We start from the raw sequence: 26,789 nt of genomic DNA, 5'->3' as shown, positions 1-26,789 counted from the left end.
ATACACAAATAGAGGTATATTTCACATAGCAGTGACAACAAAACAGCATTGGTTTCATAATTTTTTTCTTTTTCATTTTTAATGTGAGAGCAGAAACAAATTGTATTGTAATTTATTTATTATCCGATATTTGGCAGCTTTCCAAGATTGCACTAATTTTAAGACTGTCCAGTGAGTTTAGGTTTAATCTCTTTAGAAATAGTACAAGCAAGTGTTCATTTCTTCTCTTCATCAGGTAGAAAACATGTCATTGAAACAGGATTACAGGAAATTGGAGAAAATGAGAGAGGGGTAACCCCGGTCTGTGACATTAGGTAGAAAATGTCAGGGAAGTTAGCCTCTGCTAGCCTCTTAGCTCACATTCATTGTGAACCTCAGAGGTGAGAGCTGTTCATCAACAGAGATGCAAATGCTCTGCTTCTTTGAAAATCTCCTTCCCTAACTGACAGTAAAAGTTTCTCATAGGGTCATTATGTTTGTCCCTTACAGGAAACCATACAGGAAGCAAACAAACACAGTGTGTTCGCCGCGAGATGTTAGAAAAAAACTGCTACTACTTTTGGGTTTTGCCATTACTGGCTAAATTATAGTGAAGTGAAAGATGGTGGTGAACATTTATTCATCGTCGTCGTCGTCGTCGTCATCATCATCGTCATCATCATCGTCATCATCATCGTCATCATCATCGTCATCATCATCGTCATCATCATCATCATCGTCGTCATCGTCGTCGTCATCATCGTCATCATCATCGTCATCCTCATCATCATCATCATCATCTGGGTCAATCTTTCCAGACAGAACATCGTCAATCCACTGCTCCAGCTCATCAGATGTGGGCATGTCATCCTGGTCATCCATTTCCATCCAGACGCTGTCGGCCTGCCAACGTCAGACACAGAAATATACCAGAAGTAAACACAGAAAAACATTAGCATTCATTTAATGTCATGTTTGTCACTCAATGAAAGCAAGTCCAAAATTCGTTCTTTTTTAGCTCTGTTTTTGGTCTCTACCAACTCCTGAGGGAAATATCCGGCTCATTAGCTGCTAGATGCTCCACTACGTTTACCGGCTAAAAAAAAACAGCTGCCAGTAAGTAAACCAAAACAGTGACTTCACAGACACAGACTGGACAGCTGACCATTGAGTTGGAACTCACTGTAAATCTTCCCAAAGCGGAGGGGAGCTGCAGATTTAAGTGATAGTTCTCTATTCGCAACCCCTTTCTTACACATTCGTATATACATTGTCATCATTAAATATTATAGCCACTTTAGCTTCAGAGTGTTTTGCAGTGGCACAGTCGTGGAAAGCCCATAGTAGTGAGGGAACACCTGAAGTATCCAGATAACATCACTTGATTCAAGAAAACTTTAACAAGTTAACCTACAAATGAATATTTTTTTTCCCTTGTTCTAATGACAACATTTTAAACACTCCAAACAACTTGAATCAAGTTTTCATTTGAGGTTTTTGGAGAGGATGAGAAAGGTTGCTTACATCCTCAACATCAACCACACCGATCTGAGGAGAAGAGAGGTCGATGCGGAAGGTCTTCTCCCAGTATGGAACCAGCTGACAGAGAGATAGAGACAGAGGGAAGGACATGGTTTAAGGTTTATATATTCTGATATAATTATGAGTCGAACTTACATTTTCATATTGATAATTTTGGACATTGTAAATAGATTGTGAATAAAATGATCATTAAGGAGCAGTCACAAGAAACACAAAACAACAATAATTTTGCTGGTATGTGATAAACAATTTATGTGGGTTTATATTTATATAATTATACCAAGGGGAAATCGTCAGGGTCGATCCAGATGATGCTGAGGTTGGGGTTATCAGTGTTCTCGCGTGCCACCTCCTTCAGGATTTCCAGGAATTCAAAACCATCTGGGGAAAAGTTCAAAGTATTAGCTTGAAAGTTGACTGTCCGACTGATATTAACACTATAATATCAGTGCTGTAACTGTGAACAAACATTCACCTGGGTCATCTTCCTCAGCAAAGGCAACAATGTGCTCTCCATCAATGTCATCCTCCTGTAAACACAAAAAGAGGGATAAAGCGAGCATGTGAGTATATTTCTAGTCTAGACTGACTCATAAGAAATGCAACTTTTATCAGGGAAAATATGAATACTGTTTAATGGATTACTTTTTTTAAGTACTGAAAAATCTCTTACCCAGATCTCATACATGCTGTGAGGCTCAAGCTTCCTCAGAGTGGGCCTGAAACATTAAAACATCCCAAATCAAACAGCCATATTCCAATAACTTATAGAAAAACTAATGTTATTTCAGTATCACACAGGGTCTCACCTGTCGTGCTGTTCGATGTATTCAACCAGCTCAGACTCAATGTAGGGCTTTCCTGGAATGGTGACGGGTTCCTCCATGAATGGCTCGTAGAAATCAACCTCATTCATCTTCAGCTTCAGCTTCTTGGCAATCTGAAATAATCAGACAAAAAGTACAGATATTTTTTATACTGAAAATGTTTTTAGGTACAGTTACGTTTATATTTCAGGAACTAATTGTATTTTGGCAAACACGGAGTAAATGCATGCTATAAAGTTTATATTCAGTTTACTTGCCAAGCTAACTAATATAATCTTTTTTTTTCTATTAATGCCCATGTTGGTACTTTGCTCTACTCTGTTATTCAGCTTTTCTAAACTCAACTCAAACAATTCAAACCTTGGGGTCAAATGTGGCAAAGAATTTGACGAATGGGTGGAACTCCTCAGCAGCATCATCGTACTCAATGAAGTCTGGACAGAAAAAAATAAGGGAAAACTTATGATTAAAGAGACAAAAAGTTGATGTTCAGAGTGACGGCATACGGTCTGTTTGACGCTAAGACTTCAGATCAAAATCATCAACCTACGAGGAGATCTCTCGCTCTTGAAATAGCCGACCAGCTTGATGACCTCATCGTTGTTGTGGAAGCCCTTCAGCTCACGCTCGTTGTCGATGATCTCCACTGGTTCTTCGATCACCTGTGTAAATACAATGAATTTATTTGTGTATGCAACAGGTGTGTTCAATATAATTCATATCTTGCGTACAGTTAGAAAGTCTGAATTCAACTTGACAACATCGACCACAAAGTACTTACATCATAGAGGAACTCAACCAGGGTATCGGCGGCCAGCTCTCCATCATACTCAATTATCTCATTTTCGGCAAAGATGTAGATGCTCTCGACCTCATCGAGACCTGGCGAGAGAAGAATGTTTTATTGGGGAACTCCTTAATGTTTACACTGTTTTTTTTTAACAGCCACACAGTCTCCCCTATAGCTCCACCCAGGAGCTGATTGCTTCATGAGATGCACTTGGCCTGGGAAGGAAGCTTTTAAAAACGCTGGTCACAGCATCTGAAGAGCAGAGGCTTTCCGCATGCGGACTGCTGGTTCAGCTGCCTCTCAGCCTTGGATGTTAATCTAGTGTCATGATCCTTTTGCACATTTATGTTCATTAACCATTTCAACCACATCATTTTAGAGGTGTCTTATGAGTTTATTGGGTCACTAGTGGAGTGCTGCGCGTCCCTTAGGGCTACTTAAGTGTGGGGCGTAATATCATTATATATACATATGTATATTGTATATATGGTATTATTATGTCAGTGCAGAACATTATGTCCTGTGCATTTTACACCTAACATAGAATTTGTATTGCCACAGGAAGTGCTGACATGCTTGTGCACATCTGAACACTGTCTCGTAGCCCACTCTCCCTGTAACACTCGATACAAAGAAGCTGTGGTATCTTTGGTGAACACTTGAGGGCAGAGTTGTTTCAGATATTGTTCATACTAGGCCTCACACACCAACCTTATGTCTGTTTCAATCCCATATTTAGAATGATATTTCACTTTTACATATGTTATTAACTAATATATTTTATAGTAATTGTTGGATTTTTAGTCTGCCCATCTTTTCTTTTCTCAAATATGCATTCATCCATTCATTAGTGACCACAGAGTAACATTGAGCATATTGTATCATAACATCCCCATGAATCTTGTTCTCCATGCTGACTATGCGACTGGGGAGAGTTTTTTTTTTTTTTTATGTTCATAACTGGAAGAAAGCAGCATTTGTAAAATTTGTAAAAGATAATTAACAAGTTGTGAGATGTGTATAATTTAATCAGCATCATTCAGTGAAAAACCCAGGAGAAATTTGATGGAAATAGAGGATTTACACTGAGCCAAAGATTTTTTTTTTTCTGCTTCTATCATTGACAAATAGGCTGTGTTTTCACCAGCAAGGTCAGTGGCTGGCAGGCTTACCCAACTTCTTGGCAACAGCAGTGTCCTTCTTTTCATCCACCAGGCCGAATCCAATGTCCTCGTCATCAAGATCATCCAGGACTTGGGCTGCAAGCTGGACAGAGAAACATGAAGAGAGAGGGGTAGGGGGAGTTGGGACGAGTGGGGGAGTGAGGGAGATAAAGAGAAAGTTGTATTTAGTATCACATGAGTGCTGATTCTGTGTGACTGATCTTAGCAACTCACTCATCTGTCCATGATAGACATTTCCTAATCTCAGAACTCCATTAAAAACATACTTTCAGTTTCATTTACACAAGTAAACCCTTGGCATTTCATCTCGATTTCAAGGCCTTAAAAGCAAAAGCTTTGAATTGCTGCCTTGCACTTTCTAAATCGGAGTGAAACCGAAGCCAACAATTGACAGCCCCTGTAGCCGGCATGAGAGGAGCATGGACAGCAGGGTCTCCAGAAGAACAAGAGGGGCAGAACTTGAACCAACTATGTTTGGGGGAAGAGACGCTGCAACAGGTGCGGTGGAAAAGAGAGGAGCTCACACTTTGTGAACGTAAAGCCGCTGCATACATGCGCATATATATAATTCCACATACTGTAAATATACAGACTTAAGCATACATCGGTGTTATTACCTCCCTTTTCTCTCTACACACATTGATAAATTGTATTTCTCAGAGTTTCTATACTACCATTTTCCAGTTTGTGTGCTAACCTCTTCTCCATTTCATTACTTTGTCACTCACTCGCAGAGTATGAAAGGGTGATTCAAATGAATCAAAAGCCTTATGAAGCAGCTTGCAAAGCAGCATTGCAAAGTGGACAACATTCATAAGCGACCAAATGCCCCAAAGCGGCAGCACAAATAGCTTGTATAGTATGTGTAGTATGGTATACTATGTGTTATGTTGCTCTTCACAGGCAGTCTTTAATGCCATCCATTCTTTTGGTCTAGGCTACAGAGTCCAGACACATTACCTCATCATCAGACCCAGGGCCAATTTTTCTCTAATCTGGTTAGGAACATTGGCCTGTTTGCATTGAAACGCCAAAGCTAGATAATCACCATGTAACAGCTAATGGGAAAGGTTCCATTCAGAGTAACGCTCTTTTATTTTAAAGGGTAAGTTCTCCCAGATCGGAAAAAAATTTATTTAACTTTTCACTGCAAGGTTTTGTCGAGCCATGCAGATAGTTTCAGTTTTACCTTCTGAGGTTTTAGTTAGCTGAGAGGATCAATGTCATTCTCCAGTTCATATGTTGAATATGATGTTATGCTGTAGCTGGTTAGCTTAGCTCCTGAAGTCCTGTTGTCAGCTTGAGGTTAGCAAGGGGTCATTTTACAATTTGGTCATCTATGGATTAAACAAACGAGATGTAATGTGTTAATTAGTGAGCGTTTTACTAGTCTCATTGCAGTCTTTATGCTAACCGTAGCTAACTGTAAAGTGAACTGGCTGCTGCCTGTAGCTTCACAATGAAAGAGCAAATACAAAAGTAGTATCAATCTTCTCATCCATTTCTTTGCAGGAGGTGCATTTCCCAAAATGTCAAACTCTTCCTACAAAATAATAGTTTCTGTTCCACACCAAATATGGGTAATAATGGAGGTGAATTTCATTTGTGCTGCTGGAAGCATTCTTTTTTTTTCTCATTGGGAGAATATTTATTCATTGGGACTATTTATCAAGTGGAACTTAATTCCAATAAAATTGTTCTGAGTTGGTTTTGAGTTTTTCAGGTGTAATCTTTCAATGCCTTTCAAACTGTGTCACCAAACCAAGAACCACTAGTAATTTAGAAAATATGATTTTCTATGATTCGGGTGAAGTGACCCTTTATGATTATTGATGGTTGTATAAATGAATGGATGAATGGGTGGGAGGATGGATGGATGGGCATGTTAAAGTTTGTTTAATAGATTAGATGGAAGCTTTTCACCCTTACTTTTCTTTTTCACAAATATGAAGTCAAACTTCAGCCCAAGCTGCTGCTGCTGCTGCTGGACTTTGAAAGCAGTTCAGTCTTCACTGGTCCGTGATATTTGGTTGTTGGTTCATGTAATTTTGTCTTGTTTTAAACTAAACTGCAGTCCAGGAGTGGAAGGGAACAATCAGCAGCGTCAGATGAATCTGTGGTTCGCAGCCCAGCTTTACAGACACAAAAGGCAGACCTTAACATACCTGAAAGGTATTTGCTGCTGGACTTGTCATCAACTGCAAGAAGAGGTAACGCTTTAGGGTAAAGCACAATAGTCACAGCCTCCAGGTTTACAGCATATCGGAGTGGCCTTCATAGGAGACAAAATAGGTCCGAACTACTCACACAGGACTATTATTACCTGAGGACCTTGTGTCTATAATACAATAAATAAAAATCCCATCAAAAATAAATCCATATTTTAACAAGCACAAATGTCATCAGACAAAACTTAAGATGACCTCACACCTTAACAATATGGGGTCTTTTTCATTACTTTTCTACATCAATTTCCAACCTCCCAGCTCCATCACATCCAAAGATGTGTAGTCGTTTTTAATTAAACAGACTTTTGTTTTTGCCTTAGTATCAGAGGTCAGTTCATACATCACATGAGGTCCTGAGGTAATGCTAGCTGAGCGTGAATAGGGCTTAACACAAGAAATCAAACAATTGTTGAGTAATCTGAGTGTAGTGTGATTGAAGATTACAGGACCTTATTGTCCCACATAGTGGGATATTTGCACACCGGTGGAGTGGTGGTTGAAAAATTAGAAGCAGAAGAGCGCCAGGTTATAGACAAACAACCATTTTAAAACCATATTCTTTAAATATGCAACCAGCGAACTGAGCCATGAAGTTTGCTGAAGCGCAGAGCTTGTTAACACTTGTTTAGCCTCTGTTAGTCCAACTAAATCTGGACATAACTTTGCACTATTTGTGAATGTTCTTTTGTGGTTAATTAAATGAACCACATTTAAAGTCAATGTTTTTCTTACATATATATATAAAAATCCCACTGGACAACTACAGAAGTGGTTGAAGCGCATCAGCAAGAGTCAACAACACACAACACCAACAATACTGTGACAGAATCGACTTGCCAGATTTAATTTTCAAGTGTTTCAACTCAAAAGCTATTTCCCAAAACTCTATACTATACTAACCCCCCCCCCTCATAGCACAGGGTATGGCCATATTAGTAACACTGGGGTATTTATAAGAGAGGTGAAGTTATGAGTGCTTGCAGTCAGGTGGAAGGCAAAGCAGGGAGTCCTGCAGCTATATAAGGATGTGTAAGAAAGTATGTTGAGGAGCAGAAAAGAAGGCTGAGATCCGTTACATATAGAAATGGGTGTGGAAAGAGGAGTGGACAGGCAGGGCTGATGAATGGGAGACATCTGACACGCAAGTTCACACTTACTGACATCCATCATTTCCTTCAATCGCCCTCATCAGTTTTCGTCCTCGCTCAAACACACTCGCCTCCTTCCTCTCCCTTTCTCTCTATCTATCCAGATTATTTTGTCATAACTTCAGCCTCCCGATACACCGTTCACCCTTCCTCATCTGTCCCCTCTGCTTTCACCCGACCCCGCTCCAGAAGTCTGACAGCGCGGAGCCAAGTGAGAGGTCAGCAGGGCAATCGCTTGGCTCCGTCTCGCAATGCCCAGTCACTGTCAGCTTGTCAGGTGACACAAGATGAGGGCAGAGTGCCATGGTGAGTTGTCAAAAACGTGCTCTGGGTCCCCGCTGCACTTGGCTGTGGCACCAAATGATGAGCTAGGAGAGGCTGGTGGGGTTCGCAGTGCTGCAGAGAGGTCAAATTTCTTGTAATGTTAGCCGCCCAAATGCTCAGTCTACACTGCTCTGTGCAGGCTAGCCCATGTATCGGTTGCTTTGATTTAACGGAACTTGACTGACAGGTTATGTTGCTACTGAGTGGGACACGTTTGTTTAAAATATTTTAAGACCACCAGTCTTGTCTCTGATCTGATTTGTTCTCACCTTCCTCATCTATTTCTGGAGTATCAAACACTCAACCCCTGTTGGCTTGAGCGGTAATTCATGCTCCTGGACATTAACTGTAGTCAGCTTGAATTGTCACGGAAAAATACTTAACATTTACATTCATTCATTTGCCAGATGCTTTAGTCTTAATTGTCGTACAAATGAGGTACAATCCAAGCCAGAGTTTATCAAGGAGAAGCCTTTGGAAAGTGTCGAATTCCATCTGACACAAGTGCAAAATGTTTCAAAGGACTCCATCTGTGACTCATTTTCGTGACAACAAACGTTTGCATAAACTTTTGTTTCATTGCTGAAATATAATCCACCTCTCCTCTGTCCATTTTTATCCTCAATATGTAAAAAAAAAAAAAAAAAAATCCCACAATTTTGCAAAAATTATAGTATAGCTACATAATATTGCACAAGATGACAGTATTGTATTTGATTGAGTTGTTGAACAATGATTCCCTCCACCAGGGGCCATGATTTCAGTACTTTAGAAGTCACTCTCATGACCTGTCACATGGAATTATTTCAAGACATTTCCATTCTCCTCACATATAATTGCCTCTTTCTGCCGCGCAGTTCAGATATGAAAAGACCTCTTCAAGCAAAGACACAAATGATAAAGCCGGACTGTAATCACAGTCATTTGCATGCCAGCCATCCATTACATGCATCGCTGCTACCCAGCCGGCTACAATCCATCCTCTATATGTCATTATACCTGCTCATTTCTCTTCATTATCAGCTACAGACGAAGCTTAGTGTGCTTGGAAAACAGAGTACACTCCATATTGAGCATTGAGACTACCTCTTCACTTCATGACTTGACGTTGGATTTCTCCACTCATTAGTAAGCTCACGGTAAACTCTACACACTCGCACACACACACAACTAATGAGAGGAAATAGCTTCCATCACTGCTGTTCGGGCCGATTGCTGACAGAGATGGATGCAAATCCAAGTTATTGTTTCTCCTTTAAACAAAGACCAACCATGGATTTAAGTCTGATTAACCAAGTGTGACCAAATAGGCTGAGCTGAGTTCGGAAGAGCAAACACAGCTTGAGAAGATTTCCTGGCAATCAAGGAAAACATGCTCAGAAACCTACATTAAATACATTTACACCTCGGTATACACAGAAAACTAGTGCAGATCTGATAGAATTTGGGGTTTTCCTCTAAACCATATTCCACATGGGATACACTATTTGAAAAAAGCCCGATCTTTATTTATTTCTCTATCCACCCAACACTGTCCAGAGCCACTCCAAGGGATCTGAACTGGGCTGAATACACCGTTAATCTAAAAGAACCTGCCATGCTGTTCCCTTCTCTGTCATTGTGTGATTGTGTAGGCCTTGTGTATTTCTCTAGTAAAAGGCTGAGCCGCTGATGAGTCACACATTTGTACATGTCCACCACCTTATGATGTGAGTCACTCAGTGAGAACACGTAGGACACAAACACACACTGTGGTAGCTCATGTGCCACACCAGCTGCAGAGAAGCAGCTTGTTGAACAGTCTGTTGTTTGTTCGCTTTGTTGTCATTACTTACTTTTGTATGCACAGTGCACATATGTGTCCACTAGCTGTGGCAACAGATGAGAACTTTTACTTAATGTATGTCTTAAATGCAGGTAAACCGATTACCATGCATTTTGTAAGTGTTAACCCACTGGTTGCATGTAATGTACTGTACTTGTTCATCATATTCATCATAATCATATTGTTTGACCTGCCAGGCCCCAAAATGGTTACATGTGAAAGACATTGTTCGATGGTAATCCAAAAATCTAAAATGTGACAATGCAACAAAAATGTAATTTTGTAAAAACAAACAAACAAGCCATCAGCTTTCACACAGGAAAAGCAGAAAATGTCAAAACCCTGCAGTATGCAGCAACAGTAAATGTGTGCGTGATTTGTAGCAAATGGGCTGCAAAATGCAATACACAAACTAGTGAGTAATACACCCAACAAAAAAAGCTGCAAAAATCACACTCTCTTCTTTCTCAGCTTTTTTCCTAACATTTGAAAAATTGCTGAATGTGTAAAATGAGGGAACATTAAAAGGTTTTCAAAGCAGCAAGATTTCCCATCTTCCTGTGTAAGCGAGCGTCCTGGGATCTGTGCAAAATTAGATGTTCAGCCAGCTTTTCCCCTTTAGCCAGATAGTAAATTAGTAATGGCTGCTGTAACACATCAGGACTCTCTACACCAGGCTGTTACATAACACTGCGCCGGGGTGGTCATGAAAGATTCATAATCAACAGCATCTAAAACAGACTCTGACTTGCCACCAGCTAGTGTAACTACTGTTCTGAAGGAGATGATCCAGGATTTCGCACAGAAGACTTTCTAAGCTAATTCAAATGCCCCTTTTAGAGATTAAAAATCTAACAGATCTCATCCTCTGTTTCTTTTAACTTGAGAGTTTACTAGAGTTTACTATTTTCTTTTTCTTAGCAAAAACATGGTCTCATGGGAGATGTGATGAAATGCATGGCAAGCTTTTAGAAATCTCACAGGCACACAAGCTGATTCACTACAACAACTTGTGAGGGCAGAAGTGTCTGGGACCATCTGTGAATGACTCACTGTGACAGCAATAAGCCATATTAGAAACATGTCACATAACACTCTCAGCTAATAAACTCAGAGTCCCTCCTGCATTTGTCGAGCTTGTTTTGGTGAGTTTTATTAAAGCCTGCAGGTCCTCAAAGCAACAAACGTTTTAAAGGACAAGCAGATGATGTTATGCAGATTTGATGGGACCTTTCAAGCATCTGATCTCACAGAATAATTTGTATTTTCAGTGTGATTCTGCAGGTATAAATCAAAAAATTATACTTACCTCTTTAAGATTAACAGTATTTCCTTTGTCCTTTGTAAAGTATGATTACTAACATTAACAACGACATTTAAGCGTCCCAATAAACCTCATCAGTTAGAAAACATGCACAATCACACTGAAACGCATACATTTCACAAACAACATTTTCGACATGTCTCGCTGAGAAAAGCATATTTGTAAATTATAAATTCAACAACGACGAAAAAATTTTCAGCTGTTTGAGTTTCAGGGTCCTCCTATTGTAGGCGACATGCTGGCTCACTGTCTCACTATCATGACTTACGGGGACACTTGATTAGAACAAAGCTTCTTGGTAACACTGGTGCTTTTCCCACTATGATGAATGTGCTGTGTGAAAAAAGAGCTATAGGATGGAGCAATCATTAATTAATCATTAAGTATACTTGTGCTTATGTAAGACATTTTAATGCAATACATGTGTGTGGAAATGGTCTGTCATTGTCAATATTTCCTGAAGTGATTTTACATGTATAAAAAATTCAGCTAGCTGTACTGTTTCTTACTCCTTGTTTTAGCCATGCTAGCAGCAAAGCTCTAGGGGTGCTAGGACTCCAGATGTTGTATGATTAAACTTGGTCATGAGAGGATTAAAGTACAGTTCACCAACAGCACATCTACATATTTACAAGTTGAAAACCGATAAATTCAAAAAATTACTATGGCTCTGAGATGACACACACAGTATTCCTGCACTTGCATGGCGACTACCATGCATTACTATAAATAACAATGTGAATGGGGAAATAAAAAGAAGCAGATACAGTATGTTCAGTTACACACAGTGATGTAAAGCACTTATGCCCTGTACTCTCAGTCCTATCTTTATTCAGGTCCATCACTTTGTGGAATGGAGATGTAAGTCAGGGTTTCAACGTCACAAAATCGTTTAAATTTTTCATGATGTACCTTGGTCCCCTGCATTTCCTTGACATTTTTCTCTCATGAATAAGTCATATAAAGACATTCCCTGATACAGATAACGGATGAGGGGGGTGCAGTATGTTATGTTGAGGGAGAACGTGTGCAAAGCAGGGTCACTTATAAATTATTATATGCAAGCACAAAATACACAGGCTGAAAACACTCCATATCACCTAATGCGAACCTGCTGATTGAATATCTTAGTCACAATAACTTCCAGTAATAATCCCCCCCCCACACACACATTTACAGCCATCTAATAAAATTTTTACACTTGCTAAATTTACATCAGAAAGTCGAGATCAGTGCATTCTCAAACCATTTCCAGCACAGCTGTTTCATTCACTCAGAAGGGAAGTACATTCATTTAAGCACAGTAAAAAAAAAACTCAATTTAGACTAAAGTACTGAGGACAGGATGGATTAATGAGACATGAACATAGTTTTCACAGTTTTTCAAACATATTTGCTCTTTTAACAAAAATACACCAACTCCTAACTCCTATTGCTGAAGACAGTCATTCAGCATTGGGGTGGGAAATGTGGAGGTAAGGGGAAGGGTGGTGGGGTGTTGGGGGTAAATTTAGCATGACAGAAACAGCATGCAGTCTCTCCGCCATGCACCACAGGAACTATTTTGGCCGGTTGTTGGGAGATGCTGACAGGACCCTCACTGAGCTGCAAAGTCTATGGACATGCGAGACCCCGCCCTCAGCTGATATTGAGGAAATGTGGCCAATCTGTAATAGCAGAGACTCGCTTTGCGGAAATTTTAATTTAAGTTACATATTGCATTTACTGTTATGTTATCATTTATTTTCCTATGTCATGTGAGTACACATTCTTTATTCACGTAGTTAAAGGGGCACGCAAAATTAAAAGTGTGATGATGTCATCTGGGTCATGTCATCTTCAACAACAGAAAACCTGCTTTATAAACTGGATGTGCAGTTTAGAATACATACGCATTTACTGAATTGTAGTGTCCAGTAGTTTGTAGCTTGTAGCATTGTGTCTCAGCCCTTATTGCTTCAACTTGAACTTTGAGTCCCCCAACTAAATGGAAGTGCAATACCAAATCACTAAAATGACACTTTAATACTATGTATTATTTTATTTTTACTCGACTTTTCTTTCCCTCTTACTTTGATGTTAAATTTAGTCCAAAATTTGGTTTGGTTGTTTTGATTTCAATTAATTTAGTCTAATTTAGGTTTTATTTTTTATGGCTATATTGTTTTATACTTAACACTTTTATCTTATATTATGTGTCAGCCCTGTGATGGTCTGGCGACCTGTCCAAGGTTTACCCCGCCTGGGATTGGCTCCAACCCACCACAATCCTCACAGATAATACTTAATGGATGGATAGATATATGCTTTATATTACTGTATCTCTTTTCTGGGGTTTTACCTGGTTTCATCTTGGTTTTTATATGAATTGCTTTTGAGTTGATTTTCAGACTTAGGATTGCATTTTGGCGGTAACAGCATTAGGTTACATTCAAACCACAGATGTACATAGACCACTGTAGAGCAGAATTTCATTCTGGAAAAATGAGTCAGTTGATTTGAGCCACTCCCCTCTATTGCAGCCACATTTCAGATCTAATGCCGTCAACAGCTGCCTGATGGAGCACTAGCAATGATGAAGCCATTAGCTGTTTTGCCAAACTAGATTGCAGTTGTGTAAATGCACTCTGTGGAGGCTGAATATGAAAATTCAAAACCCTATTCATCTGCAGAGAGGGGCTTGCTTACTTTGTGATTATACTATTATACTATAATAAAATACATTTTTACAAAATCAAACAAAATATCTCAATTCATGTGCTCCAGGAAGTGTGAGATTATTCCATCGCTGGCAGAGTTTTGGTACAATAAATCTACCTGAGAGCAGCAGTTCATCATAGTCACTCTGTACAAAACACCTCTCCTGAATTGGCAAAAACACACAATATCCAAGTATCATATTATACTGTATATCCTCAGGTCATATACATTACTCACCTCACAAATGCACAGTCATACCTGTGATTAATGAGATAGATTTCTTGCTTTGAGAGGCAGAGAAAGGATGTAGAAAATTTTGTTTGGGATAATTTAGCACTATCAAATTAAGCATTTAACACCGGTGATCTATATTGTGACAGCGCATCAGGCAGCAAAATATATGGTTTCAACAACAGCTGAGACCCTTGAAACCAATAGGCAAAAGCTTCTATTATTAATCTTCTACAAACAACAGGTGAGGAAATCTGTCCGGCAAACAAACATCGTTACCCATCAACACCAATGAAATGTCATCACAGAATGACACCAAGGACACTTGATCTAAACATAACTCCTGCCACATTTAATGACATCATGTCTGACAAATGACATCTTAATTTAGTGCCACTCTCACAACATTAATTGGGAGATCGAGGAAGAAAGGTAAGAGGAGATCTATCAAGCCATCATGTGGCTCCCACACAACTTGACAGCAGTGTCACTTAATGGAGGGAAATGTTAAGTATCGACAGCTGTGCTATTTAATTGAGGAAAAGTGAAACTGGTCTTCTGAAAAATAATTAAAATTTCTCTTTTTTTCATATAATTTCTTCGTAAATTTGCGCGCAAAGATTTGCCCTCATTTAGCTTGCTAAAAATGCTATTTAAGACCAATATCATTAGACTAACTATCTAACATGATGCTGAGGAGGAAGAGGAGCTCTTCACAGTACTGGACAGACTCACAGTATATCCCATAAGGAAACGAAGTGGCTGGAAGCTAAAGTACCTAATCCGCAGTTGATGAGGTAAAGGGGCCATGGGGACTTGGCCTGTTGGCCCTGCCTGATCCAAGATAACTTGAGGTAATGAGATCTGATCCTACTTATACATTCTGGATGAGGAGTGTCAATGTCTGTTGCTTAAAATCAGAGTCAGTTATAGTTCTCTGGCTGCCCGTCAGATTCACAGGTCATTGTATAGGATGGACAAAATGCTGTCAGCAGCTGACGTTTCAGTGTTTCCAGCTGACTCGTTTATAAATGGGCATCTTATAAAAACAGTCTTAAGTAGGCCTACACACTTTATGGCTGTATGTGTGTGTGCATGCATGCGTGTGTGTGTGTGTGTTTGTGTGTATATATAAATATATATATATATATATATATACTATATATCCCATATTTACCTTTATGACTGTGATTGCTTTTGTGAAGAAAAATATGATAGGACTACAGGATTTTGCAAATCACAATATATGCTGTAGAGAGAGTTTGGAAGAAAGTTCAATTATAACAAAATTTTTAAACAAAATCCATTTATATCCATAAATTCAATGTTTTGGTTTTATTTTTAGCAGAGGAACATCAAGAGGTGGACAAAGCAGCGAGAAATTGAGTTGCTTCAGCAGCCTTGGCTATTTTAGGCTATTACCCGAAATAGCTCGTATAATATTACCTCCGTCTTTCTCTCCCTCTTCATCAATACCATTCACTGCCATTAAAAATGTAAGCATGAAAATTTATTGCGCCGGTGACAGGAGGAGGTCTCCAACAGTCCGTTTGGATAATGGTTACCACGGCGACAATCTGACCTTTACCCAGATCTCTCAGTAGATGGATGGAGATTAGACATGACGACAAGAAGCTTCACTGCACATCGTGAGACGGTTTGTTGACTCGCCTTGTCTGCACCAATGTCACCTTTCTCACTTATTAACATCATTTTATGTGACCTGTTACTGTTCCAGTCACTGTGCTCTTCTGTAAATCTCTGCTAAATATATATGTTAAAAGAATGAGTTGCATTTTAATAAGACCAAGTGTTAACAGCCACACTAGCACCTCTATGAGGCCATGCAAATGCACAGCACTGCTTTGGGCTAAATGCTAACGCCAGCATGCTGACATTCTCACACCGACGACGCTAACATGCTGATGTGGAGCAGAACATTTTTGCCGTGGTAGTTATCCCTGTAACCTTCTGTAACACTTGCTAATTAGCAGTAAACGCAAAGTAAAGCTGAGGCCAATGCAAATTGTCATTAGTTTAACCAAAGTATTTGTCCAATTATGATATGAAGGTAAAATTTGGATTTGTTGGAGGCTTTAGAAGTTAATTTACCAAGGTGATTACTATTCATCCTGCATGAGGGATACGTGATAATTAAGATATGTCAAGAAATTTCAGTGAAAAACAATAATGTCACCCTCATGGTCGCTGTAGAGGAAAAGTCAGGAGGACCTCTGGTGACCATGACTGTCTATACAAAGTCTCAACTCAAAAACTCAAGACTTTATTGATCCGTTAGAAACTTCATTTGTGTGAAAGCATCAGTGCATACACCCTGCAGTGTTGATAAATGGGTTTTGCTATTTAAAGCCTGTCAGAAGTAATCTTGAAAATTACAGCATGTGATGATTATGCCTTTGCCATGTTATGTCACCTGTGATGCTTTAGATTTTTTCTTTCTGCATTTCTTGCATGTATATCATGCCTATCTTTGCTTTTTATTTTATTTTTATCTTGCTTTTCTTTAACTTTATAATCAACGTGTTTGGGGACTGCATTTTAAGATAAACCATTTGGCACATTTACATCACAATAACACCATAAGAAATAAGGTAAAATAACAGTAAGAGCTGTAACTCTTTCCTCTCTGGGTGTCGCAGATAGATATTAAAGAAGGGGCGAATAACGTGTGATTCCTGCTATCTGTTTATCCAGTTTACTTGATGGTACACAGGGCGCCATAGCAACAATGTGTGTGTGTGTGTGTGTGTGTGTGTGTGTGTGTGTGTGTGTGTGTGTGTGTGTGTGTGTGTGTGTGTGTGCATAAGGGGGGGAGAAGGGCAGTGTGTTGATAAAGAGTGCGGTGAGTATAAGAACACAGCAATCTGAGCTGTGCAGTGATTGATGAGTGGGTCTAAGAGCATTTACATTATGCCAAAGGTCAAAGTTCAAACAGTAAGAGAGAAAAGGGGGTGGGGGTGCAGACAAGCAAGAAACAGGTTTATCAGCACCATCAGTCTCAAAATTTTCATATTTCAAATGTAATAATCGTAATGTGTTTATCCATTCATTTAGGTACAGCCTTGGGGAAATGGGTGTTAATTTTGCACCTTGCCTGTTTGTCTTTTATCATATCTTGGGAGGATTTCTGCTCCATCATGTTTCGTCTGAGTCATAATGATGACAGATATTTCTGGCTAAACTGCTGCAGGTGAGTTAGGCTGCATTTTTTTAATCTTATGAAACAAGTCATCAGGACTGTCAAATCTATCTCCTGTGCTCCCCCCCTGGATTTGCTTCCAGTTCGTTAAACAGATTGCTGTTGTCACACTGCACAGACTGAACATTAGACACCTGTGATTACACTCCCAGATATTAAATGGAACAGAATAATTGTTGCACGGTGAGGGCAATGTTGAACACTGTTGCTAAGCCAAGCATGGAAACCTTCATGAAATTATCCCTTTGTCCCCTTCACATCAACAAAAACTTCATGCTTTCTCTTCTGCAAGCTCAAACAAACTGGCCTCTTGTAACCAGCGTACAGACTAGTGTCATGGTCCCTACCCTGGTCCGGTCAACGCTGCTCAGTCTGCCCCTCTATCTTTGCAAACTACAGTATCTCTCTCTCAGGCCCCTGCATTTATATGGAAGTCTTCTCAACTGGTGTTCCTCAGCTGTCCACCAGATGTCCTCAGGCTTTCCCTCCTGTCCCAGTCACCTGACCTTCCCCGCCCCCTCACACACCTGGTCCCAGCTTCCCAGTAATTCACCTGCTTCCTGTCTGATCATATTATGTCACATTGTCCTTCATGCTACATGTCCCTGTTCCTGCCTGCCTGCCTGCATTTGGATCTGTTGTGACAGGTTAGAGTTTTATATATGTGAAACTTTCTTGACAGAGTTACTCTGTATGTACGACTTATACAGTTGAATTAAAATAAACTTAATTTGGTGAAGCAAATGAGAAAAAAAACAGGTTTAGCTGTGATGACACTATGCGATTTTGCTAAGTTGTTAATAAAGAGAATAATAATTATGGCAACAACCTCTTTTTTATATGAATTAGTTGGCTTTTTTCTACATGTAATTCAGTCAATTGAAGCTTCGTCTTAATTCAGGCAGAGCTCGTTAGCTGATCAGCATCAGCTGTTTCATTCATGCTTCATGATCACTGGCTCATTCATCAGCTGACAAGTAACGTCCACTCATATTCCTTCAGGTGTAAAGAGCAGCCATTATAACCTGACACTTTCTTTACAACCCTGTTTACAGCTCCCTCAGTCACCCTGACCTCCTGCGAACGTGCTACGTGTTCGCTTGTGTAGATTTAATTAAGATTTAAAATTCATGCATATGTTTATTAATGGAGGATTCATTCTGCCAGTAGAACCTTTGCTGCTTGGAGCCTTTTCTTACAAATATTACTGTATATACATCTGCTGTTTACGATCATTTCCTTCACATAAATGTCTGTCACTGTTTTCATCATATACTTGTTAAACCGCACCTATTCAAAATCTATACTATTGCAGGTCTACATTTAAACAGACTCTACTGTATTTTAGCCTACATGCAAAGCAGTGCCACGCCTCATTTACATTAAAAACTATAGGGTTTTGTAACAGTATCTTCTTTCACTGAGTTTTACAAAATAAACCAGCTTATCAACGTATAGCTCAAATATACAGCAACACCAGGGGAGTCAACTTGTCACTGAAAAGAAGATACACTGGATTATTTTTCACAGACTAAGATGGATCCAGCTGGGGTCAAAGGTGACATGCCGCACTTATTTTAGGAGTGACAGGGCAACTCTTTTCACTGCACTCTTTTCTCTTCGAGTTGAAAATGCTGAGTTTACATGGGACGTGTGTCATAGTGTGGATAATGTGCACATGTTTGTATATCTAGCCGGGGTTTGTTTTCAGGGAATGTACACCAGGCGTCTGAGGCCTTTACGCCAAAGCAAGCTCAACGTGCACAGGGTATCTTTTCGTCATGCGGCCCCACTGCGCCTAACATTGGCCGTCGTGGACAACTTGTATCACGAAGCTGGTTATCGACTGGATCAGGGTTTTCCCATCCAGCTGCAAGCGTGCTCATGTGAAAGAGGCGGAGTTGTTAATTGCAAGCAACATGGTCAGAACATGCTTCATCCCTCCACCGAGTTACGTTTAAATCGGTTCAGTACTTTTTGCCAAATCCTGCTGACAAATAAACAGACATGGGTGAAAACATTTAACAGGTATTAAGCATTTTTATGAGCTTTGCGACAGCTACATGCAGCGCACACTGAAGGCACTGCTAGAATTCATGCAGTGCTGGCATTAACCAACATGTTAGTGCAGTAATCTTCATGGTTTCAACATCTCAGGAACTTGACAGCAACTCAATTTTGAATGTGTGTAATAGTCTTAAGGAGTTTCATCAGCATTTGCTAAATATAACTCACTCTTTTTCTATTCATATGCTGGGTGTCAAAGAGGAAGCTGTGGTTTGAAAAATGAGGAAAGATCGTTTATTTTCTTGTGTGTCTGTCAATAATACAGGAGACGGAGAATATTGTGAATCTGTCAGCTGTAGCATGTCATATAAGAAATATATATATATACTCAAACTGAAAGAAAGCATTAATTCTGCTCAAATTAATGAATGTTTTCATGAATAACATAAACAGAAAGTGTGTTGTCTCAAAGTAGAGGCGTGTGAATGACACATCCTATCCTGTATTTGTCGCCTAAGCTTCCAACAAAGGTGATTAAGATTTGATTCCCTGAGCTCTGCACTTAATAATTTATACATCCTCATAGGTGGTAATGACCAGCTATTTTGAGCATCCGCTCTGAGCACCTTGAGAGCTCTCCCCTGGACCAGTGGCTGAACGGTCACGACTGGCAGTCGGTAACAAAGTACCAGTCCAGCAGGGAGCTGCTCCAGTAAGCATCTCTTTCTCAAGCCAAGAACCGCAACTTGGCAGCACTGATAGGAAATTGATCAGATCCAGTGACTTGTGTGTGTAAATGATGGTTTAGGACTTCAGCCTGCAGCCATAGGGGGATGTAGTAATACAAAACAGAACAGTGTGTGTTGCCTGAGAGAGCTGACAGAGCTGAGGGGGCAGTAGTTGAGGTGAGATATGGCCCTAAACTCTCTGTCTGTCCCAGGAGGGCTTTGAGCCTCTTGCTAAGCATGCAGTACTGTCCTGGGCTATTTACAGAGGTGACTTATGCAGGCTAGTGTAAGGTACACTCTGCCTCTGAAAGAAGACACTGCTGCTCTGACAGGGGGAAGATTGGTGTGGTGAATACACAGGCTGACAGTGGGGCCCAGGTGCAACGACTGTGGGCAGAGTCCTTTAGACTTTTCTTATCCAATAAGAGTTTCCAGAAGATGCATAGTGTATTTTCTACTGTTGACGGATAAAGCAGCACCACTGATCAAAGTGTAAGTGCCTGGCTCAAAGGCTTCTCAGCAATAGCTGTTGACAGAGGAAAGATTCATTCACTTGCCCCCAATGTACTTCGCAGACCCAGTGGCCTCTTCTCTATTTACTAGAGCCTCTGGTTAACTGCCAATTAAACTGAGCTCTAAATATGATGCATCGCATGTGCTGACAAAATCAACACTGCAGCACTTGTGTGTCATGATAGCACATTAACAAACCATTTAAAATGCTCTGTTAAGTCCGTATCGTCTACTGGCTACAGTATGTTTTATGTGCCATGTTGTTATTTTGCTCATTTTAGTGTTGTAAAAAGATATGATGCATAACGTGTGACAACTGTAGGGCTATAACTACAGTATGGGCTGTTGTGTTTATTGAGTATGTGTGTGACATAAGCCTTGATTCAATTATATCAATAACGTCAACTCTGTGGAGCTGCATATAAATATGAAATCATATAACTAATGTAAAATAAGTAGGTAACAGAAATGCTTTAATTTTCACTTTAGACATGGTTAGCAACAACCACCAAATGTATTGTGTAAAATGTATTATTGTTTTGATTTGAGTGCTGTGGGGTGAGGGACTTATATATTAGAAACACTTAAGTAATATAGTCCTAAACGGGTTAGCATGTTTGGTGTAGCTGTATGCAGAGACACATCATCATTTGACTTGGGTTTGACTTTTTGATTCCAGTAATTTCCTGGGAAACCACAAAGATGGCCAATAGTGGACATTAATGATGTGGGAGGCTCTTAACACTACAGTAGCTATATGAACTGGGCTAACCGAAGTAGCTTGGTGGAGTAAAAGGCCGGGGAATGCTTGCCATCCTAAAGAGGAGCAGGAGGTGATTTCGTACAGACTCTCCTCACAACCCTGTCTCCTAAAAGAAATGTAATTACTGCCTCGATTATCTCCCAGAGAATCAAATGCTATATTTATCTACTGCACCGGAATCACTTAGAGGTGTTTAGGTTTGAATGGTGGTCGTACAAAACATACGATTTTGACACCAAAGCCCAGAGTAATTTCTAGGAGTCGGGGTTGCTCCTCAAAGGCGCGCATAGTGATGCGTGTGTTTGCGCACACAGATCTTGTGGAAGTAGTTGTGTGATTGTGGGATTGTCTGTTCCAGAAAGTTACAAAAATGTAACGAACAGCTAGACACTTAAACACCCTAATAATTTAACCAACCGTGGTCCAGTTGTTATTAACAATGCTGCATTTTTAATTTCTTTTTCCGGATGCTCAACAGGTTTTGTTGTTTGTGTTCAAAGGGTCAAGACGAAATGACCCAATCACATCTCTTAACTGACAATCAGACAGCAGGTGTTCACCCATCAGTTTGACATATACTTCCCTCCATCTTGTTCCTCCTGATTCGCCATTCTCCAACCTCCCTCCTTCAGGTCCGCATCTATCCATTCACACTCGGCAGGATGCCGTACCTGAAGGGTCCACGGATGCCTCAACTTGACCTCGCCGGACACACCGCACTTGTTCACCTGTTTGCCTCCCTCCTCCTCATCTGTCAACAACTGTAATCCTTCTCATCTGAAAACCTAAGCGCAAAAGCCACAACTGCATCCGGGAATCCCCAACCGGAGCCAAATTCTCCATGTGAAACCCTTCCCTTCCTTCCCCTCTTCCCACCGTGACCCTTCCCCCACATGGGCAACAGATCCATCCTGTGTCATGCTTTGGCAGAGACCCACCTCCAAAGCCAGCTCCTCTATCTGAAACTGCTTCATGGCACTGCGGTTCCCGTCAACATTTTTGTGGTAGTAGATCACCATCACATCATACTTCTTCATGATGGACTTGTAGTTCTTGGCGCTGAGGGCATGGACGCGGTCTCTTCCGTCATACTCGGGGATCTCCAAGCCCTTCTCCCCCCAGGACAGGGTCCCCAAAGAGAGGAAGACCGCCAAAAACACCCAGCCCCACTTCATGGCTATCGTCACCTGGTGGCCGCAAGAACGCCTCTTCTCAGAGCCTAAACTGTTGACGTGGGTTGGAAGGGGAAAAAAAAATACACGTCAGAGGTTTAACGTTGTCCCTAACGCAGGTTGGTGTCAAACAGGGAGAGTTAGGAACAAAGTCTGCTTCCTGTCCCCACCGGCTAGAGAAGAGCAAGTCCCACAGTGACACCCTCCCTTTAAAAAAAGCCTACACGTGGTTTTTGCTGACGCCACTGCCCGCAGAAAGGGGCGGGGACCTTTTCGGGGACACCAATTGGTATGTGAGTAGGCAAGACACTGATCCCGCTCGTCCAAGAGCAGCGCAAGAGGGGCTGCCAAAAAAGCAGGACAGACACTGAGAGTGATGGGGGTTGGAGGGGGGGGGGGGCTCCAGAGCAGTGGTCAGAAAAATAGCAGATGGGTGGTAACATGGGAGGAGCCACGCTGAGGTCATACGGCCACCTGTTTGAAGCCGTGGCTATGAAAAGGGACAGTGGTTGTGCTGGGTTGTTTTGGAGAGCTGCAGATGCCAGCTCAGTGTCTTGGAGGACCGAAGGTATGGATGGATGTACGATGAGAGCTTGAGGAAAGGAGAGCTCCAAGATGCCATTCCCATATTAAGTTTTGCAGAGGAGCCGGACTCTCGCTAAAAATAAGGCCCTCAGCGAGACAACACTGTGGACAAGATGGCATCCACGGAGTCCACGCAGAGGGTCAGAGGGTAGATGTGCTCCATAAGCGCAGATGGACAGAGAGAGAAATGGAGACACAAAGTCAAGCTCGCATCTGTCTGTCTTCTGACTCGCACCCAGAATAAATCCAAGCATGACGTGAAATAAAAACGACTTTTTCCGTTTGTTGGCTGGGTTTCCATGCCACAACAGAAATCTATACAAAGTTCAAATTAAAAATCAATCACAATGGAATCACATTTATTTCTTCTCTGTACAGGATTCCTTCACAACTGAAACATATTCCATTTTAATGAAAGCTAGCTGGACTATTATTGTTTATCTAGCCACAATTAATAGTCTTGTGTATTGTGTTTTTGATTGAACTGCACCTTGAGGAATGATAATGACAATTGTTTGTGTTGTTATATACAGTGCATTCACATTGCATTTACTCTTTTAAAGTGGTAACCTTATGCTATATCAGTGGGTCTAAATAAGATTTCCAAAACAATAAAACTACTGTTGAGCTTGCAGGTGAATTATTTGGTAAAATAGTGGTTTGACAAAAAAATGATAAATAATAATAATGATAACAATAACTCAAGATACACTTACTGTATTCTGCCAGATGTTCCTGCCACATCTAATGACTTTCATCTGTGGATAAAGTTTGCTCAGTTGTCATGGAGATGGTTCGCTTGTCATCACATGGCCCAGGTATGGAAAATAAATAAAACAAATAAAACTAAAAACATAAAAATTGTTTTGGAGTAAAAGTCCCACGCCTCTTCTCAAATGAACAACTTTTGTTGTACACTTTTCTATTTTTTTTTTTAACTTTATTTGTTTCACACTTGAAATTTAAATCCATTAAATTACAAAAAGAAGATCATCCCAAATTGTGCAACTCGAACGTGAAAAAAAAGGAAACATTTGAAGATCATTTTTAAGATAACATTATAGAAGCACAGATTTACACTAGCACTTTAAAGAATATTGACTTGTCATGTATGTCGTATTTCAGCACCCCCGTCAGGCATGCATGCATGTGGAGTATATTTTGGAAGACCTGATGTGAGTGGAGAAAAGAGATGGTGACATGTTTTGAGAGAGAGAGAGAGAGAGAGAGATGCGAGCAGAGGAGTAGCACAGAGAGACTGAGGAGACAGTGTGAGATCATGTCAGCTATTAGTTTACAATGGGAAATGAATTGAGCACCGGCGNCAGTGTGAGATCATGTCAGCTATTAGTTTACAATGGGAAAGGGGGGAGCGTGGCTATTAATAACAGTGTGTAACATGATCGGCCTTCTCCCCCCTGCCAGCACGGTGGGTCAAACAGTGTGTGCATGTTTAGATGCCAGTGAGGGGTGTGTGGGCGCTGGGCACTGCTGAGGGTCTCTGCTGCACAGGACGGCCGTCGTGTTAGCGTGAGCTTTCAGATGGAAACATATTTGCCTCCTGGTATGTGGTGTGTAAAATATTAGACTGACTGTAGGAGGTTGATGAATTGAGCACCGGCATGTTGGTATTTATGAACCTTAGCTGAGAGGAGTTGCTGAGAAGCAGCGTAATAATGTGACTGTATTTGTTCTGCAAAACAATTCAAGTCATATTTAATGGTATTAAAGGGGCATTGCAGCAATTTACTATTGCACTCCCATAAAAACCATAAAGCCGGCAGATTAAAAAATGAACTCTTCTGTGACTTTAAGCATATTTTTGGAAGACTCTCACTAATGCTGAATATCCATTTATGTCAAACTCCATACCCCAGTTTTTAAAAAAAGGATTTCACATTCTCTTACTACTTCTACATATCTTCTACTAAACCTGAACAAAGGATCTCCAGACTAGAGTCACAAAAAACTGTTCTGACAGGCAGACCTATGTATGGAATGAGTGAAATATTCTTTTACATAAAGGAATTGAGTACACATATTCACATTGTAACAGGATATAGATATATATAGATATAGATATTGCTTTATGCTTGTGTAGTGTTATTTTTAATCCTTTTTGAAGTTAATTTTAATGTTATTCTTCATTCCAACCATAAACAATTACAGCTAGGATTAAACGTAACTTGTGATCCCAGGCAAAAAAAAAGAACAATACAAGCATGAACACATCAAGATAAAAGCAAAATATAAAATGGATTATTACAGATCTGAGTTTGAATCCAAGTAAAGTGAACGTGTCAGATTAAAAAGATAAAAGCAGTACTTACATGTACCCATGCTCAAACCTCTATAACCACTGTTTACAAAAGACTCATGGTAACAATCACAGTCAAACCTCCTGTTGCACCTATGTGGTAAACAGCTCCCTCCTCTGGCAGTTGCACTAATAAACCTTGTTGCTGTTGCATTATTACAAGTCCATCCTCTCCCTCTCAGCCCTCCTTCACCCTCTTCTCAAATCGACTCAAGCAAGATGAGTAACAACAAGCATCTGTGCCAGTGTTTTTTTTTTTGTGCTGAGTTTGTTGCTACGGAAACTGCAAGGTTGACTCAAACAGCTCGCTTTGTCAGATGAGAAAGCACAACACACACACACACACACACACACGACGGAAAATATGTCTCATGTAGAGGATGTCACGAGGTGAAACTGAAGCAAATTAAAGTCCATCCATCAGTCCCAGTTCATGCAGATTACATGTTTGTGGTGATGTGTCTTTGTTTGGTGAAAAGGTTTTTTGAAATTTGTCAAGCAGACATGAAAAATTGTAATTTTATCTCAAGGTACATGCCTGTTTCTACTCTTTCAGACTAGTCTTTATTATAAATAAAATGCTTTACACACCTCAGTTCAGACGGCAGAGTCTTTAATGATTTGTCCCTTCATAGTGAGGATTGCATTGGTTCTGGTTGGAGATGGGCAACCTGCAGCACATCTGCGCAGGGCGATGAAAGCCCTACATGTTGTACGTCACCTCCTCCGCCGTGGCAGAGGGTGAGAATGTGACACGTCTGAGTTAGGGTGCTAATGAGAAAGAGAAAGAGGCTCTATCACGGGGAGAAGGGGTTGGGGAGAGGGGGAAAGGGGGGGGGCTGCAAGGTGTTATGTGAAAAGAGAAAATTAGAGCCAAAGAAATGAAGGAACAACGAGACGTGAGGAAGATGGAGAGAGAAGTTAAATAAGGGAGGTGAAAACAGGAAAATGTGTGACCAATAACTAGGCAGTAGTTGATGTGTATAATCAGAGCAGGGTGATTACACCTGGTGGAGAGGAGGCGGGCAAGCGCTAACACTCACCAGAATAATGTAAAATGAGCACACATGCATCAGACACACGCAAAATTCTTTGCAAATGTTTAAAAACAAAGGGCAAAGTGACAAAAGCTCTATACAACATGACATTTGTTTTATTGCTGTAATATGTGTGATTTAAAAAATAAAAGTGTTTAGTCGTGGCACATAATATTTCATGAGAAATGGCGAGATGAAAAGCCCCTTAACTCTGGTGATTCGAGATGCACAAGCGTGAGCGCTGCAGCTGAAAGTGCAGCTGATCTCGATCAAACAAAGAGAAAAACTTACGAACCATGTGGAGAGAGCTCGACAAAACTTGCTGTTTGGTTCCTACATGTATAA

General features: G+C 40.5%; 1 protein-coding gene across 1 annotated transcript; it reads right to left on the bottom strand.

The window, feature by feature from the left end:
* Positions 1 to 88: 88 nt before the first annotated feature.
* LOC111238593 (calsequestrin-1-like) lies at positions 89 to 22,774 on the bottom strand. The gene is made up of 11 exons (XM_022768167.1): positions 22,272 to 22,774; positions 4,311 to 4,404; positions 3,130 to 3,230; positions 2,899 to 3,010; positions 2,709 to 2,782; positions 2,331 to 2,461; positions 2,195 to 2,240; positions 1,997 to 2,051; positions 1,802 to 1,902; positions 1,504 to 1,578; positions 89 to 882 (listed from the first exon to the last, which is right to left on the bottom strand). Exons 1-11 carry the CDS (start codon positions 22,506 to 22,508, stop codon positions 616 to 618), a joined length of 1,293 nt encoding a protein of 430 aa, XP_022623888.1. The 5' UTR covers positions 22,509 to 22,774; the 3' UTR covers positions 89 to 615.
* Positions 22,775 to 26,789: the final 4,015 nt, after the last annotated feature.

The sequence above is a fragment of the Seriola dumerili genome, unplaced genomic scaffold, assembly GCF_002260705.1.
Source record: "Seriola dumerili isolate Sdu_G_001 unplaced genomic scaffold, Sdu_1.0 BDQW01001435.1, whole genome shotgun sequence".
Lineage (NCBI taxonomy): Eukaryota > Metazoa > Chordata > Actinopteri > Carangiformes > Carangidae > Seriola > Seriola dumerili.
This window is presented reverse-complemented; position numbering and strand designations above follow the sequence as displayed.

Excerpts from the sequence above, each read along its gene's own strand:
- LOC111238593 (XM_022768167.1), bottom strand. The coding sequence starts at position 22,508 with ATGAAGTGGGGCTGGGTGTTTTTGGCGGTCTTCCTCTCTTTGGGGACC. Across the intron at positions 3,011-3,129 it reads TGGTTGAGTTCCTCTATGAT|GTGATCGAAGAACCAGTGGA; the intron begins GTAAGTACTTTG and ends GTATTTACACAG. Across the intron at positions 2,462-2,708 it reads TTGCCACATTTGACCCCAAG|ATTGCCAAGAAGCTGAAGCT; the intron begins GTTTGAATTGTT and ends TGATTATTTCAG.